This window comes from Solanum tuberosum, unplaced genomic scaffold (assembly GCF_000226075.1).
Source record: "Solanum tuberosum cultivar DM 1-3 516 R44 unplaced genomic scaffold, SolTub_3.0 scf00164, whole genome shotgun sequence".
In the NCBI taxonomy this organism is placed as follows: Eukaryota; Viridiplantae; Streptophyta; class Magnoliopsida; order Solanales; family Solanaceae; genus Solanum; species Solanum tuberosum.
Genome location: NW_006239092.1, coordinates 886,627 through 904,966, shown reverse-complemented (window position 1 = coordinate 904,966; position 18,340 = coordinate 886,627). Strand labels below are relative to the sequence as shown.

At 34.6% G+C, this 18,340-nt stretch overlaps 3 protein-coding genes and 1 pseudogene across 3 annotated transcripts; 1 reads left to right on the top strand and 3 right to left on the bottom strand.

Moving 5' to 3' along the window:
• The first annotated feature begins 2,721 nt into the window (after positions 1–2,721).
• Positions 2,722–4,128, top strand: LOC102601740 (ATP-dependent 6-phosphofructokinase 3-like). The gene has a single exon (XM_006354020.1). It carries the CDS (start codon positions 2,722–2,724, stop codon positions 4,126–4,128), a length of 1,407 nt encoding a protein of 468 aa, XP_006354082.1.
• A 4,970-nt stretch (positions 4,129–9,098) lies between these two features.
• Positions 9,099–11,371, bottom strand: LOC102601065 (F-box protein At5g03100-like). Its single transcript, XM_006354018.1, has 2 exons — positions 10,430–11,371; positions 9,099–9,467 (listed from the first exon to the last, which is right to left on the bottom strand). The coding sequence occupies exons 1-2, from the start codon at positions 11,369–11,371 to the stop codon at positions 9,099–9,101; spliced, it is 1,311 nt and encodes a 436-aa protein (XP_006354080.1).
• Positions 11,372–12,842: 1,471 nt separating this feature from the next.
• LOC102600708 (F-box/LRR-repeat protein At3g03360-like) lies at positions 12,843–15,505 on the bottom strand. The gene is made up of 3 exons (XM_015311594.1): positions 14,534–15,505; positions 13,815–13,976; positions 12,843–13,407 (listed from the first exon to the last, which is right to left on the bottom strand). Exons 1-3 carry the CDS (start codon positions 15,503–15,505, stop codon positions 13,387–13,389), a joined length of 1,155 nt encoding a protein of 384 aa, XP_015167080.1. The 3' UTR covers positions 12,843–13,386.
• A 1,053-nt stretch (positions 15,506–16,558) lies between these two features.
• On the bottom strand, positions 16,559–17,132 carry LOC102584646 (40S ribosomal protein S25 pseudogene; annotated as a pseudogene).
• Between the last annotated feature and the right edge of the window lie 1,208 nt (positions 17,133–18,340).

Below are 18,340 nucleotides of genomic sequence, written 5' to 3'. Positions count from 1 at the left end.
ATTCTTAAATTGTGTCTATAAATTCAATTATATCGTTTTATAGGTAAACACTACCAAAACTTTAGAATCTAATGATGGATATATTGTTGTTTACATGTATTTTTACATTTAAGATTTTTTAATCATGTTTTCGATATCTTGGGCATTGTACTTTTCTTCAATGATTAATGTATTTTTCCTGTGCCATTTCTAAAAATGAAAACCAGAGTGAAAAGGGGAAAAAAGAGAAGGAATTGCAATCAAACCAAATTTGAACCCCATCACATTATTACTTGTAACTTTTATAAGTGAAAGTCCGGCCCAAAATTTCTTCTCAATTGTCTTTGAAAACTTTAATGGTAGCATGTGGAGAGAGAAGGCAAATGCAATAACAATCATTTAAATTTCCCTATTTAAAGAGGAGAAAATGTTGACCATAGTAGTCTTCAGTTTTCAAACTTACTGATAAGACTTCTATTATTTTCACAAAAAGCATAAACGACACAAAATAAAATAATAACATGATGAAGAGGTCGAATTGTTTCACTTTTCACTGGAGGTTTCGGGTTCAAGCCATGAGTATGAAGAAAATTTTGTTGGAAGCACCACTCCTGAATAGGTTATGTAGTGTGTGATCCAAATTAAATTGGCTCTCCAATGAAGGCTTAAGACACCAAATGAAAAACCATAAAAATAAAATAAAATAGGATGATTCTACTCCACTATTATAAACATAAGCCTCTTCTATCAGAAAATGCACGTTGGAAAACATATTCTCATCATAATATTTTATTTTAAAAAAAAACAATTGTGTGAAAATATTAATATTTTTTTAATGAACGTGAAAAGAGTTACAATCGCTATTAAAATGAAACGGAGGGAATATTAATTAGCCTTTCTTTTTGTTAGAACCAGTATCATCCATATTCTTCTTCAAAAGATATGAATGAATGTGGAAAAATGATGACCATGGGAAGTTGACATATAATTATGTAATGGGGAATCTTTTAATTGTCTATGTTTGATGTTTCTCTACATTTTCAAAAGGGTCCAAGTGACTTTGATTATTACTACTTGTATTTTCCGTCATTATTATGCCTAGCTAGGGCAATCTTATTATAACCACTTGATATACATCATATAAATAACATCTAATTAGCTTTCCTTATGGTTTTTCCTTTTTCTATATTCTATTTTGGAACTTTACCAATAAACTAAAAAAATTCTGCTTATTCTAGTGTAAAATAATATAAATTATGATTGCTTAGGCAGGTCTTTAGAAAGTGTTTGCCTTTTAGAGTGTATTTGGTATGAAGAAGAATGCCTTTGAATATACCTTCTTTTAAAAAAAAAAATATTAAGTGATTTTCTTCTTATTATTAGTATTATTATTTTTGGCAAGTATATAATTTTCTCAAGAACATTGCGTTGCCTCCAAAATAGGTCTTGCAATGCGCGGGGTTCAAATATATATAATCAAGCTCTAATATAAATATCAAATATCAAGTGAAAGACCGATAAAAATAGAAATTGGGCTAGTTTTGGAGGTGCTAGGGGTAGGGGTGGGAGGTTAGGGTGGCCAGGTGGGGTGTTGGGAATGGAGGAAGATAATCAACATGGAAATTAAAGTCATTTAAGGAACGTGTTTTTTTTCTCATTAGGAAGTTACTCCCCGGTTTCAAAAGAATTGAATTGTTTAGATATTTTTCATATTTCAAATTAACTTAATTGTTCAATCTTCAAAATTACTTTTAAAATATTCTTTCATTTTTACCCTTCATTTGGATTTTCTGTGTGATGAGTTCAAGAAACTTTAATTGCTTTGAAAATTAATTATTCTAAAGATTAATTTGATAATAATCAGTAAAGGCAAAAATGGAAAGTAATGTCTAATTTATGTCCTAATCTTGTTTTCTTAAAGAGTGTGAAACACCCCCAATAATTCAATTATTTTGAAATGGAGAGAGTATAATTTTAATTTCTAAGAAACTTATTTTTTCTGGTGAAAATCTTTCGACTCACTAAATATAAAAAAGTTGAAAAAAAATAATCTTAAAAATTGTTTTCCTAATTGTTAAACCAACTAACAACAGCCTCTCCTAATTGTTTACAAGTTTTAGTGATGTACTACAGCTTCAAGTTTATATGGTTGGTTTTGACAACTCATAGAGTAGATCATTGTCTTTTTACATGAGATTGGCTACATGCTAAATAGACTTATTTGTTTCTATTCTAACAAATGGTCGATAAAAAAACAAATTTGATGGACATAGCTAGTGACCCTAACTAGATAGTAGCGCAATAAAAAAATAAATTATGAACGATATTTAATAAAATACAAAAAAATATATATGGGGGTTGAATATGTAATTCTCTTATATCAAGGAATTCTAAAAGGAAATTATATAAGTATAAGATAGATGAGAATTTTTTTTGCAACAAAATTCTTTAGGTGACGACATGGAAAATATGCACTTATATGCCATTCTACCGTGCATAAGAAAACATTAGGTAACTTACCATAATGGATGTTGAAAATAATAATTCAAAGTTAGATTAGGAATTCTAGTTTATTTAGGATTTATTATTTGGTAATTTGTTTTCATATTGGAATACGTTTTCTAATCCTACCTTAATTTGGTTTATTAGTATTATAAATAGGCATGCTTTGTCACCTAGTTTCTTATAGTGAAATTAGAGTTTTTGAGTTTATAAACAAAATATTTTCCTTCAAATTGAATTATGGGATCATTGGTTGATAGTGTTGCAGTGCATAACTTGAACAAGAAGATTGTGATGGGTGACAATGGTTATGTTCTGGAAGACGTTCCTCATTTGTCTGATTATATTCCTAGTCTTCCTACGTATCCTAATCCATTGAAGAACAATCCTTCCTATTCAGTCGTTAATCAGTATTTTGTCGATAAAGATGATACAGTTGCTCAAAACATTGTTGTCCGCAAGAATAGTCCAAGAGGGATACATTTTCGTCGAGCTGGTCCTTCCCAAAACGTTTATTTTAAGTCCGACGATGTTAATGCATGTATTGTAACATGTGGAGGTTTATGTCCTGGTCTTAACACAGTTATCAGGGAAATAGTATGTGGCCTATACTCTATGTATGGTGTAAGAAGAGTGATGGGGATAGATGGAGGATATCAAGGTTTCTATTCCAAAAACACGATTCCTTTGACACCTAAGGTTGTGAATGATATCCATAAACGTGGTGGAACGATTCTTGGGTCATCTCGAGGAGGTCATGTTACGAAGAAAATAGTTGATAGCATTCAGGACCGGGGTATCAATCAGGTTTATATAATTGGAGGAGATGGAACACAGAAAGGAGCATCGGTGTTATTTGAGGAAATTACAAGGCGTGGTCTGAATGTTGCAGTTGTTGGAATCCCCAAGACAATCGATAATGATATACCAATTATTGACAAGTCTTTTGGTTTTGATTCCGCGGTTGAGGAAGCTCAACGTGCTATTAATGCTGCTCATGTTGAAGCTACGAGTTTTGAGAATGGAATTGGGGTTGTGAAGTTAATGGGACGGGATAGTGGGTTCATAGCAATGTATGCTAGTCTTGCTAGTGGAGATGTTGATTGTTGTTTGATTCCAGAATCTGATTACTATCTTGAAGGACGTGGTGGAGTGTTTGAGTACATAGAACAAAGGCTCAAAGAGAATGGACACATGGTTATAGTTGTAGCTGAAGGTGCCGGACAAGAAGTTGATGTTGGTTTATGGATATCGAAAAGGATAAAGGAGCATTTTTTGAAAGAAAAGAAGATGATGATCAATCTTAAATATATAGATCCGACATACATGATTCGGGCTATTGCAAGTAATGCATCTGATAATGTGTATTGCACACTTCTTGCTCAAAGTGCTGTACATGGAGCAATGGCTGGCTACACAGGCTTTACGGTTGGTCCTGTCAACAACACACATGCTTACATACCCTTTGATAGAATCACTGAGAAACAAAACAAGGTTGACATTACAGACATGATGTGGGCACAACTTCTATCTTCAACAAATCAACCTAGCTTCTTGTCAACAACGAGATCAGCCGATATAATTGAAGCAAACAAGGGCGAAGAACCACCTACTCAATTATCAGACGAAGAAACAAATCCTTGCTAATTCGTAACTTTTTGAACATTATACATATATATATGGTCCCTTGTAACGGTAGTTTGACATTTTGTGAGAGAATCCTACACTGCTGTAATCTCAATAAATTGTACATAGTTTTCAATAAAATCGTTTTACTGAACGAAACCAATAATCCAACATTTTCGTTCATTATATTTCAGATTTGTCTAGTACATTGCATTTTAACTTGCAGCCATTTTGTTGGAATGTATGCGTCCACTAACAGTCAACGGACTTGGTCCCTTGACACAGTAATAACAATAATGCAAGTACAAACAGTAGAGAAAACAACGCAAGCAATTAACGTGGAAACCCCCTAGCTCAAGGGCGGTGAAAACCACGACCTGTCCTCACAGGCTTTTCAACCCAACTCCATTTCTCTCAAACAGAGCAACAATTCAGATTACAACTGCTTGCAACCTAGGAATTTACCTCTAAATCCCTTCCCCCTCAATGTAGCAACTCTACTACAAAGAGAACAACTAAGCAATAACACTATTGCCCACTAAGCTACCCAACACCTGATAACTTAGACTGTAACTAAGCAACACACAAGGTTGCCCACTAAACCACCTAACTAGATGACTTAGAATTTGATTAAGCAGCAACACTGCTGCCCACTAAATCAGTTAATCACAATTGACTTAGACTTTAGGATGAACTGAACAAAAGATCTATTTCCTTTATAACTTAGGAATAGATTTACAACTTAAGCACGGAAGTAAAAACCTAAGACAACTAAGACGCAAGCAGCTCTATCAGGTCCCTATTGCTCTTGAGGAGAATACTTCTTGAAAGGAGTGGTTTTTGCTTGAGTTCTTGAGAATTTCAGGAATGCAAAAACTAAGGTTGTGTCTATAGAGGATGACCTTATGAAGGATAGACACAACCTTCAAGGCCATGCTATTGGCCGAGGATTCTGTCACACTTGGAGACTGTGCACCAACCTCACCAAACTTTTGTACTTTTTCCAGCTTGTCATTTGTGTACATATCGACACAAGGATCAGCTCCCTTTACAAGGTCCCTTGATTTGTCAAATCATCAAAACTGCAAATAACACATTTGCCTCATTTTTTTTAAAGTACCTTGCAGCTAGGATATTTATGTATACTAGTGAAGCTTAATGCAAAAATTTTGAAACCCCTTGTCACTGTCTCGGCCATCTAAATTCTGCCTGAAGAATGGAGATTTCAGGCGATTCAAACAAAGAGATCTGATCAAACGTTCCTATGTGACTTGAAGCCAAATATAATGGTTCAATAATAGAACTGAAAGCCTCAATCACAAATGCTAAAAATTATTTGAAGTAAACAAATAATGCAGAGCTCCTCCTTTCCAAGAAAAGAAAAAATAAAACCAAAATCGGAATCTTTACACAATCATAGACCTCGATGCTATTGACGAAGCAAGGTAGCAAAACGTACACTATATATCATAAAGTTTCATGATTGCACGAAGTCTTTATCAAAAACTCAATACAAGGTAACATCTCTTGTATCCTAAGATAGAAAACTACTTGCAGTCTAGTCATGAAAAGCTCACTCCTAGTAGATAATCATACAATTCGTGGAGGATCTTGGGCAACCTAACAATTTCTCAGCCATTTGAGATAAACTTGCGGACACACAGTTGATTGAACATATCTCACACTTTATGCTCTTTGATATCACGAACTTCTCCAAAACCGTTGCATTCTTTAACAGACATTCTGAAAGTTTCAAAAGCTTGTCAAAGCCCTGTTTGAAATGATCCTTAAAGCACACTCCGGAGGAGCTGATAATCTTAACATTCTTCAGGTAGGGGAACCCAAAGCTTGAAATCCAACTTTGCAAATCAATATCATCTCCTTTGGCCAAATATGCTAACTCAAAGCAGCAGTGGGAATCTTCGAGCTGGAGACAGAAAACATAATTAGGACCAAATGCAGGTTACCCTAATGGACGTTGCACAGAAGTGACAAAAATGATTTCACAGTAGACGTGTTTGGTACAGAAAATTTCAGAACCAACAAATCTAAATGGTACTTGTAAAAAGATTATGATGTTGTTCATATCTTAAAGATTCATGGCGTATGTAACCCAAGCAAAGAGTGATGGTACTAAACCCTTTTCGTTTCAGAGCTCATTTGCCGTAAAGAAACCAACAACATCAACCTATTAACGTGAAGCTTTGCATTGAAAAAAGCAAACTTCTTACTGATATTTAAAGATATTAAAATTCTCCTTCAGAAACATTTTCAGGGGGGGGTGGTTAAACTTCATAAAATGAATGGATGTAAAAAGAAGAGAGGAAGTTCCAGGAAGTTACATGATCTGTTGATATATCTGTGTCGAGTGCCACCGTTGATATATCTATGTTGAGTGTCTCTACATGAGGTGATGCTCGCAGAAGGCCAGCAACTCCATACAAACTAAACTTCTCCTCATGCAACTCTAGAGTCAGATATTTGCATTTCAATTCTGGAAGCGGAATCCCTTGGAACTGCAACATACACAGAACCTGGTGCAACAATTCCAATTAAACTAATAATATAAAGAATGGAGAAAACAATAACAACAAAAAGGAAGTACTCCACAGCAAGAAAAGTTATGTGACAAATCAAATCATCTAAACACTTTAAGCAACATGACGCACAAGAATCCTGGTTTTCAGATATTTCTTTTGCCAATATGACAAGAAATATCAAACATCAGAAAGTTGACTAAAAAGCACAAAAAGGCCACAAGTTTCTGCAAATAATCCAGTAATTTGAACAAACAGACCTCTGTGATAGAAACAACTGTCTGCTAATAACAAACAGAGAACAGGACTCTGAGATAGAAACAAACCTCTGCGAACAAAGCTCCAATTGTTAACTCGTTTGCATTACGGAACGCTAGAAGATAAGTGTGGATGAGGATCTTGAGGAAATGATGATAGTAACTACAACTGTCTTCATGAGGATCAAATTCCTGACAATGATCATCTAGGATGTCTTTGATACACCTAACGTTGAAGGTAAGCTTAGCAGTAACAACGGAGGACACATCAAAAAGTATACACCTGAGATCATAAAGATCTCCTGAAATTTCCAAATGCTGAAGATATGGGGCATATATTTCCAAAATACGACGATAAAATTGAAGACCTACTTTCCAATGACCTTTCAGCTTCAATGTCTTTAATTTTGAAGACGAAATTTCCATGCGACAAGGACCCTTAATCAAAACTAAATCATATAATTCCATAGTTTCCAATGCAGGACATCCTGACAATAAGTTTGCAATTGTGTCATTGTCTAAAAACAAATTCCCCAACTTTATGCTCGTTAGAGACTTCCAGGCTATGACCACATCAACATCAAACTTAATTGGACCCAAAACTAATGATATCAACGACGAACATGCACAGAAAGATTGAGTCATTGTGCATTCGTCCGCCATTAAATCAGTGGACCAGAGTACAACATGTTCCACTTTTCTTTTAACAGCAAAACTAAGCCATTGACTGATTTGAGATTGGTAGTCGTACACAAACTCGTTCGTGTAGTCGAGTTCAAATTTTTTAATTTTGGGCGAATCGGAATGAGCTAATACATAATCAACAAAGGGTACGAAATTTTCTCCATAATTGCTACAATTAAAAATGAAGTTATCAATTGAAGTCCAGAGATACTGCCACCTTTTCGAGAGAATAGAGGTTGTGAAGGCATCCTTTGTTGGCAAAAGAGAGAGAATCTGAATAAGAAGAGAGTCTGGCAAATCACTGATTCGGTCGACGGTTTCTTCGACTCCGGCGACACTCTTCTTTTGTAAATCATTGACTCTGTCGACGGTTTCTTCAACTCCGGCGATACTCTTCTTTTGTTTCTTTGACGCCGGGCAATTACTGCGGGAATCCATTGTTTTGATCTGAGTTATGGCTCAAAATTGAGAAGAACGGTTACTAAACCTATTTAAGCCTGTAGACCTGATTAGTTTGCATTTAAACCTAAGTCCAATATATAGTTGTTTTTTTTTAGAGTATCTTTTAATAGTCTGAATACATCTGATCTATGAAAGAGTTCTATTCAGACTGCATTTATTTCTCTCTCAAACTCGGGCTTTAATTTCTTTTTTTGAGAGCAACTTCCTTCTTACTCATTTTTTTCAACTATCAATCAATCAATTTAATATTTTGTATTCTCCATTTTCAATGCTAGTTTTTAGTTTTGAAAATAGAGTTTAAGAAGATCAACAAGATGTCCACAACTTTAGTCAAATAAAGTAAAGAAAAGAAGAGCAATCAAAGTAGATATTTTACCATAGGCACTTAAATATGCTTTGAGAAAAGATTAATCTTAATGAAAATAAATAAGGCCGAAGTCTGGATATTTGCCAAAGTTTCAAATAAGTTAAAATTAGCTATATGAGTACTCACTCACCGTATTTCTCCATTGAATACAACCACAGACAGTCAAACGATCAAAGAAACGAGTCTTAAACTTACATTCGTCTAACCCACGAGGCACATACCACCCCACCCCGCTTATGATTTTCAAAAAAATTGCTTCAACCCGCACCACACACAACAGGACAGACCAGCCCTGCCTCGTTATCATTCCTAGGTGCCCTGTGAAGGTTGCCTTCAAATCAAAGAAAATAAGACAGAATAAGCTGATAAGAAAACAGAGGGAAAATGAAGTAAACATCATCTACAGCTGACATCTCTTCTTGGCTACATAACATTGAAATAATGTTGCAGGAGAGTTCCTCAAGCCAGAGTTTGATGAAGTTAAAAAGACAAAATACCAACTTATGTCTGAGTAAATAAACATGTCTTGTAGGTTTGCCGATCTCGACAGTTTTGCAAGAAAATTACAAACACATATATGCAACGACTAGAATGCCACCAGTTAATAATTTGCATCTGCAGTAAATCAAAAGCTACAATATACAGTGACATTTCTAGTATGCCAAAACAAAACTTCTACTCTAGTCAATCCAAAGCAGACTCTTGGTAAATAATCAAAAGCTTCTTAGATGATCTTGGGCTGTCTAACAATTTCTTAGCCAATCCTGATAAATATTGGGACACACAGCTCTCTGAACATTCCCTGCAGATTCTCCTCTTTGATACAATGACAAACTTCTTCAAAGCCGTTGCATTCTTTAGTAGAAATACTGAAAGTTCGAAAAGCTTATCATTGCCCCCTCCAAACCACTTTTTTCTACATTCATATATGCAGGCATCAAACGTAACATTCTTGAGATTGGGAAACACAGTGTTTGAAATCCAACTCTGCAAGATTATATGACGTCCTTTGTCCAAATAACGTAGCTCAAGTTGGCAGCGGAAATCATTAAACTGTAGTAGATAATATAATCAGAATCAAATGGAGATCCACAACAGAAATGGGAATATACCATGTAACACAAAAAGGAAGTGCATTTGCAATAGTCTAATATAGAATAATTTTCAGAATCCACAAACCTTGGAACAGTTCTCAGCAATTGATTACAATATCTTATCCCTACCAGATATGCTCAAGCAGTAGATGAAAAGTAAACAAGGCTTAGTTTGTCACCATTGCTTTCTAAGTACATTTACCAGATAGAAAGCAACTACAGTGACAAAAAAAATTCTTAGTGTTAATTAAATTAATATTTCCATCCTCCTTAAGAAAATATTTGAACTGGTGAGGTTGGGGCTGGGGAGTTCTTAAAACTTAAAAAATCAAAGATTTAAAAGCAAAGAATAAATTGCGAGAAATTACAGCTCTAGCTCTCAAGGGTATGTTGAGTGTCTCCAAAAGAGGCGAGTTCTGCAAAAGGCTAGCTGCTCCATACAAATTATTCTTTGTCACGTACATCTCTAAAGTTAGACACTTGCATCTCAATTTTGGTAGCGACACACCTTCGAGTCGCAACATGAACACGACCTGGTGAAATAATTTCAAAGAAATTAGTGAAGGATAGAGAAAAAATAATCCACAAAAAAATAGTGCTATGACAAATTTATGTACTTTATAATTGTTAATCTAACCATCTAACCACTTTAATGAATAGCAATGCAGAAAATCTAGTTTCTAAAAATATCCAAACTTCAAATAGTAGATAGGAAGACCACAAAAGGCGAAGAGAAAGATCAATTTATATGGATAAAAAATTCAGTTAGTCGATCAAAAAATATTCTCACTAAAATTTTCGTGTATACAGAAGTTCATAATTTTATTAGATTCTGAAGGCTCTTCTCTTTCACAAGTTTACATTCCGCAATGTTCACTTGAACTTAAATAGAGAATAAGGTCTTTTGACATGAAAACAAACCTCTGCAAACCAGCGTCCAATTGTTAGCTCAGTTGCATAACTTAGTTTTTGAAGATAATCCAGAACGAGATTTCTAAAACCTTGATGATAATCACTACAACCATCTTCGTCAGCAAACCCCTCGATCTCAGTTATACATGTAATGTTAAAAGTAAGTGTAGCAGTAACCAAAGAGGAGACATTTACTAGCTTACACTTGAGATAATCAAGGTCTCCTGAAATTTCCAAATGCTGAAGATACGGGGCAATAATTTCCAAAGGTTCATCAGCTCTGCCATAAAACCACCAGTAGCTTCCTAATGATAGTCTCTTTAAATTCGAAGAAGTGATTTCTAGACGGCGAAAACCTTCAAATAAAGACAACTCCAGAGTTTCCAAAGCAGGACAACCTGACAAAATCTTCGCGAGATCGTCATTATCTATAAAAACATAGTTCAACTTTAGGCTCTTCAACGACTTCCACTGTATAACCGATTCTTTATCAATCGCACAACAGCTCCAATCCAATGTAATCAATGAGGAACAAGTACAAATAGATATAGGCAATTCGAAAGTGAAATTGTCATCACATAAACACAATACAACATCTTCCACTTTTCTTTCCACAGCAAAATTCATCCATCGGCTGATACTCAAATCAAAGTTCCACTCAGAGTTATAAGGTAAAATGAGTTGGAATTTTTTGATTTTGGAACAAGTACAATGAGATAAAACATGATCCACTAGAAATACGAAATTTTCTACATTGTTGTAGTAGCTACAACCATCGAAATGGAAATTATCAATTGAATTACAGAGATAACGCCACCTTTTTGAGAGAACACATGATGCGACGGCATCTTTCGTCGGCAGAAGAGAGAGAATTTGTATGAGAACTGCGTCCGGCAACTTACTGATACGATCTAGGGTTTTTTCAACTTCACGGACTCCGTTCGTCGACATTGGATCTCTCACAGTAGAGCCGACATTTTTGCTGGAATGGCGCGAATCCGTGATTTTAAGAGGGGAAGGGTTTTTGGGAATTCCCAAAAAATTGGTGCCAAATCTTTTTTTATTTTGGTTTATCTGATCCGACTTTAGTTTTTAGGTGTAAATTTTTATTTTAAAAATGACTACGTTTTAATACATGTTTGTAAATAAAATGGCATTGTTACTATTATAACTTTTCAAAAATAGGAAAGTAATCAGTGAACACTATTTTTGTCATTTTTGCTCATTTTTTATGTCGGTCTTCAATTTATTCCTTTTTAATTAAAAAAAATACCTCAGAGTATAAGTTCATATTTGTATATCCTAATATCTATAAGTTATGCCCCAACATAATTCCAGTCTCTAAGGAACTTCTATTATCACTGGGCAAAAATTAAAGACCAACGACATAAGAGATGAAAACACGAAAGGTATAAATATGAGGGTAATGTAACACTAGGAAAATAAGGATCGTATGTCCATTGTCCAACACAAAAATTGTTCTGCAAGACACGAGCTATTATCATTAGGATCACATCATCCACCATCAAACCAAGAGAGTCGCGAGAAAATCTCAATGTGCACGTACAATTCTAAGGTATAATAACATTTGGTGTTGGTCTAATATACCACAAATATAATAAATTATAGTTCAAATAAAATGACAAAAAATGAACAAATAATTTTTAGGTTGAGGCATGGATATCTCGTTTTCTTTAAGAAGATTCATGTTGAATGCGGCATAATCCACACGGATCCAATAGTATCACTCTTGACTTGTCTCCTCCAGGATACAACAGCCCAACAATGTGTACAACTCAAGCAACTCCTGAACATATTAGATATCAATAATCCTTTCTTCACCTCATATCACATCTAAATAAACTTTGTTATGTACCACGAGATGTGTTGTAAGCCCTCCACAATCTTTGTTATCCATCAAGAGACTAAAACATCAACAAGCTCGGAGTTTGTTGACTTCCAAGAGCTATTAAGGAAAACAACAAAGAGACACTAGCAGTAACTTCACACAAATGTCATCATCCTAAAGTTTCTCTCACAAGAAAATGAATGACAGCATAAATATGGTACAGTCAATCTCTCAGACAATGTTGCTCGGATTATCTAGGTGGCCATTATTTTGGGGGTTATCTCCTCCAAGTATGCTAGATTTATGGACTTTTGACATCTTTAACCTCCCTAATGATTTACCTGCAATGGCTTACATATCATATCCCCGGGAATTGATGTTATCGAACAATCATATTATGAGCATAACCTCAAGCAATTATATGCAATTGAACAGTCTAATTATGAGCATAACCTCAAGTAAAAGCATTAAACAACACTGTAAGCCTCATATAGCTACAGATTATTTGCTTAAATAAAGTAGTGGGAACCATTTTCTTCCAAGTAAAAAAAACAGAGAGAGAACCATGTCCGTATCATAGAATCTTGCGACATTCAAAACACATATGCAATGTCTAGAGTGCAACAATCAAAGGATTCTAACAAACCAAACAGCTGCACATCATAACATTTGGACTACCACAAGTTCAAAATTGTATTTGCATTAAATAAAAAGCTAAAATATGAGGTAAACATTTCTAGTATGCCGAAACAACACAACTTCCAGTATGGTCATGCTAAGCTAACTCTTGGTACATAATCACAAAATTTGTTGATAATCTTGGACTGTCTAACAATTTCTTAGCCAACTGTGATAAATGCCGGGACACACAGTTCTCTGAACAAGTGGAGCATTTTCTTCTCTTTGCTACGATAACAAGTTTCTGCAAAGCCACTGCATTCTTTAGTAGAAAGTTAGAAAGTTCAATAAGCTTACAAAAGCCTTCTTCAGACCACCTTTTCAAACATCTTGTTCCACAGCCGACAATCTTAACATTCTTGAGATTGGGAAACACCGTGTTTGGAATCCAACTCGGCAAATTGATGTTATCTACTTCAGCGAAATAGCTTTGCTCAAGCTAGCAGGGGGGATCGCAATACTGGAACAAACAATAAAATCAGGATCCAAGGCAGGTCTACAGTCATATGGAAATAGTCCATAGAAGACTTTAATGATCTCAAAGTAGAACAATTCTCAAAACACATAAATGCTGAGTAGTTCTCAGCAAATGATCATAATAGCAAATACCTATCAGAAACACACGTACAGTACATAAACCGCGCAAAAAGAGGTTTAATTGTCAATGATCATTTTCTTTCTTGAGCCCGTTTACTGAATAGAAAGCAACAACCTTAACCATTTTTGTTCTAAAATGACGAAATATTTTTAATGATATTATATTACCATTCTCCTTAAGAAACTCCTTTGGAGGGAATTAAGGGGGTTTAGAACTTCAAAAAGTGAATGAATGTAAAAAGAAGAGCATAAATAGAAAAAAATTGTGACCTCATATGTGATGTTTATGTTGAGCGACTCCAAAAGAGGCGAGGTTTGCAAAAGACTGGCTATTCCATACAGATTATACTCTGATACACGCAACTCTAGAGTTAGACATTTGCATCGCAATTCTGGAAGCATCACTCCTTCAAGTTTCATCATGAACACGACCTGGTGAAATAATCTCAAAGAAATTAGTGGAGTGTAGAGAAAGAACCAACTAGAAAGAAAGAGTAGTCCACAACAAAAAGATAGTGCTATGACAAATCTAACCATCCAAACACTCGAGGGCAAAAGCTTAGTTTCTAAAATAATCTATTGCCAGTTAGAAATATTCCCTCCGTTTCAATTTGTTTGTCCGGTTTTGACTTGGCACAGAGTTAAAGAAAGTAAATAAGACTTTTGAATTTTGTGGTCCTAAACTAAAGATACGTAGAATGTACCAAAATATTCTTTAATCTTATGGTCTTAAACATGTCACGTGGAAAATTAGAATTAAAAAGTTGTCAAAAACGAAAGAGACATTCTTTTTTAACGGACTAAAAAGAGAAGTAAGATAAACAAATTGAGAAAATAAACATGATGATGATAAAAGTAACAAAAGGTGAAATTCTCATGTTTGCAAAAATTTATAATTGTATGATATTCTAAAGACTCCACTTTCTTAGGCTTACATCCAGCAATTCTTTGCTAAAAATCAAATAGAGAAGACGTGAATAGAAACAAACCTCTGCAAACCAACATCCAATTATTAGCTCAGTTGCGTAACTCAACTTTTGAAGATAGTCTAGAATAAGGTTTCTGATAACTTGGTGATAATCACGACAACTGTCTTCCTTAATATCCTCTTTGTTCCAGTAGTCAGTGATACAACAGATGCTAAAAGCGAGTCTGGCAATAACCAAAGAGGAGATATTTACTAGCATACACTTGAAATCTCCAAGTTCTCCTGAAATATCCAAATGCTTAAGATGTGGGGCAAAAATTTCCAAAGAATCATATTCTCCATTCAGAGGCTCTGAAGGGTATGTCAACGTTAGTCTCTTTAAATTAGAAGAAGTAATTTCTATACGACGACAAACCTTGCAAAACGACAGCTCCAAAGTTTCCAAAGCAGGACAACTTGACAGTAATATCACAATATCATCAGCTTCTAACTCTATTGAGTCCAAAGTTAGGCTCTTTAGAGAGTTCCAAGCTATGTTCAATCCTTTATCAAACACCCAATGGCTCAAATACAATGTAATCAATGACGAACAAGTGTACATAGTTAAAGGCAATTCATAAGCGAGTTCGTCAGCACTTGGATAAAAATATAAGTGTGCATCTAACGAAACATCTTCTACTTTGTTTTCCACAGCAAAATTGAGCCATTGGCTGATTTCCGAATGAAATTTCCAGTCTGTATGATGAAAATCGAGTTGGAATTTTTTGATTTTGGAACAAGTTGAATGAGTTAAAACGTTGTCCACAAAGGATATGAAGTTTTCGAGTTTGTTGTAATTTCTATTACTGAAAAGGAAAGTATGAATTGAAGTCCAGAGATAACGCCACCTCTTTGAGAGAACACATGATTTGACGGCATCTTCGGTCGGCAAAAGAGAGAGAATTTGTACCAGGAGAACGTCCGGCGACTCACTGATACGATCTAGGGTTTCGACTCCATCTCCGGGGACTCTGTTCTTTTGTTTCTTCGACATTGAATCTCTCAAATTTGCTGAAATGGAGCGAAGCTACGAGAAAGGGTTTTGGGTAGAGCATTCAATATAGACTAGGCCCGTTGGGTTGTTCTGATCTAACTCGTGATTTGATAGAATTAAATTATAATTTTTTATGCCCATTTATGAAAAGGGTTTTTTAGCAATAAGTCTATCGATTTGTGCGACTTGACAAATATGGATAGGGCCGACTCGTGGACCAAATAAATATTAATATAAAAATAAAAATAAAATAGAGTATTAAAAATAACAAGAGTCTAAATTCAATATTTGTTTAAAGTTTAAAATATGCAGAATGGTTTGGGAGATCCTTGTACTTGATTATGTTTGTATGTTGGACCCTTATACTTACGACTTTGTCAACTGGACCCTTGAACTCGATAAAACATAATAACTTAAACACTTCTGACCATTGACTGAACACATGTGGCATTAATATTGCTGACTTGGAACGATGCGTAATTCCACGCGTTTTAAAGCAAGTATGTATAAAATTAATATGAAAAAAACATTAAAAAAATAAAATGAAAACAACAAAAAAAAAAGGAGGGGGAAGTCTTCAAAGCCCCCACCCCAACAAAATTTCTTATACCCATTCCACTTCTTTCCTTCTTTCTTTGGATTCACCCATCATTTCCCTTGTTCTTTTTCTTAACACCCCCACATACTGTCCCACCCCTAAATATTTTCTCAAAGTTCATTCTTTTTGCTGCAAATCAATTTTCCTCCTAGTTCTTTTCGTTTTGCCATGTTTGTTTTTTCAAGATTTCGTGCGTATCTTTTGGTGATAGTGGGTATTGAAAAATGAAAAACTTCATTGATAAGCTTGATGAAGCTTCAAAAATAACAAATGGGTTTTGTGAATTTATAAAATAAATTTAAAATTGTATAGAGATTTGTTGGGTTTGTGAACCAATAATGTAAAATTCAAGTCAAATTGGTAAGAATTCTACCCATTTGAAATGAATTTGTGCTCAATTTGAGAGCAAAAATGGAGAAAATAATAAAAGTTACAGGGTATGCTTTTTTTATAGATAAATAACTCAATTAAATAGCCAGCATAGTCAAAATAGTAATTGTGATCAAAATTATTGCTCAAAATAGCTGTGTAGCTCATGTCCTGATATTTTCCAAAATAAGCTTAGAAATTTCTAAAACAAGTAGCCCCTACAAGAGCTATGTAAGCAAATGAAATAACGCATATTAAGTGTTGGTAGCCCTGGTGTAGATCTGCTGGCTAGCATGAGCAGACACCATCCTGATTGAACCTCTAGCCATCAAATCTTCCTAGCAAGTGATCCACTAATCCTGAGACGATCGGAGAGGACAGAAGGAGTGATAAGCTTATACTTAGGAGCTTCAGAGAGTAGCTTATCGTATGTCGACTTGTCGAACAACACCATGTTGTTCACCTTTTCCTTTTGCTCTCCCTTGCTCCACTTCTTCTTCTTCTTCTGCTTTCCACCGCCGGACTTTGCTGGCTTGGAAGATGGAGGTGGAGCTTGTGCCTTCTTTGGAGCCATTGATCGGAGAACGATGAACGGAGGAGAGCGGCGGAGTTAGAGGCAGAAATGTGATGGGGGATATGGCGATATGGCTTTTATTTTTATTTTATTTGTCTAATCTTTAATTTCTTATGTGTCATTAAAAATGACGTGGAATCCTACGTGTAAATAAGTGTATCACACGCGCACACATAGGATCAGGAAAGGGTTTAAAATACTATCTTTCAGTGAGTTTAAGGCTTTAGTTGACAAAATCGTAAGTATAAGGGTCCAACTTACAAACAGAGCCAAGTATAAGGGCTTACCAGGTCATTCCGCCTTTAAAATATTAGTACAATTTAAATACAAATTATGTTTATAAAATATATATTACATAAAATAAAAATTCTCTAAAACTTCTAGATAATCACTACATAGGTCATAGTCTATGGAATATTGTCATAGTTTTTATATTTTATTATGATCACTGAAAAACAATTAGGTTAATATTATTATTTAGCTATTTATGTTTTTACTTGAAATCAAACTTAATAAATATTATAAAGATAATTTTATGAGCCCTAATTTTATTTGTGTATTTGATTAACAAATAGTAACCCTAACACCATGTAATATTGTCTCGTCAATATTTATGATAGTATTTTTAAATTATAATTTAATTTAAAAGATTATTAAAAATATACTTTTAAGAAAAAAGTGTTGGGTCGGAAAAATCCGTAGCTCACATACTTGTGGACTGGATCATCATTTTCTGGCGCATACAAAAAATAGATCAGCCCAGCTGGCCCATCCAATATTAAAGCTTGTTTGGGTTGGGCTGAATGGAGTGGACCAACCATATTAACATCTCTAGTTTTGGGAATTTCGAATGAGTAAAGTAATTAAGAATTAGAAATTTCAAAGAGAAAATACATAAATTCCCCCCTGAATTTGTCTGCACAACTTACTTTAACACTTTAACTATATGGGTGTTTGTTTATCCCCCTAATTTAATTTGAAGTGAATTTAATTACCCCTTAAAGGGTGACGTGGCAAAATTTGTATCACCAACTTTCTATAAGCGCGTGAGACAGAAAAAAACCAAAAAAATTGACACATGTCATCTTTTTATTGAACGACATATTTAATAACTTATTTTACTAATTTTTAAACATTTTATTTTTTAATTAACTTCTCTTCTCTGTAGTTTTTTTTTTTTTTTTTTGTCTATCTTTCTTCTTCCTTTCTTTTTCTTTTCTCAAGACTCTTTCTCTTTCTTATTCTTTTCATTCAGTTCAAGGTAAACATTTACTCATTTACTCCCAACTGTAAC

Coding starts and splice junctions, on each gene's coding strand:
- LOC102601740 (XM_006354020.1), top strand. CDS start 2,722: ATGGGATCATTGGTTGATAGTGTTGCAGTGCATAACTTGAACAAGAAG.
- LOC102601065 (XM_006354018.1), bottom strand. CDS start 11,371: ATGTCGACGAACGGAGTCCGTGAAGTTGAAAAAACCCTAGATCGTATC. Junction 9,468..10,429: donor TTGGACGCTGGTTTGCAGAG/GTTTGTTTTCAT, acceptor TATCTACTACAG/TTTAATGATTTCCGCTGCCA.
- LOC102600708 (XM_015311594.1), bottom strand. CDS start 15,505: ATGTCGAAGAAACAAAAGAACAGAGTCCCCGGAGATGGAGTCGAAACC. Junction 13,977..14,533: donor TTGGATGTTGGTTTGCAGAG/GTTTGTTTCTAT, acceptor TTATTTCACCAG/GTCGTGTTCATGATGAAACT. Junction 13,408..13,814: donor ACATAAACATCACATATGAG/GTCACAATTTTT, acceptor TGTTTGTTCCAG/TATTGCGATCCCCCCTGCTA.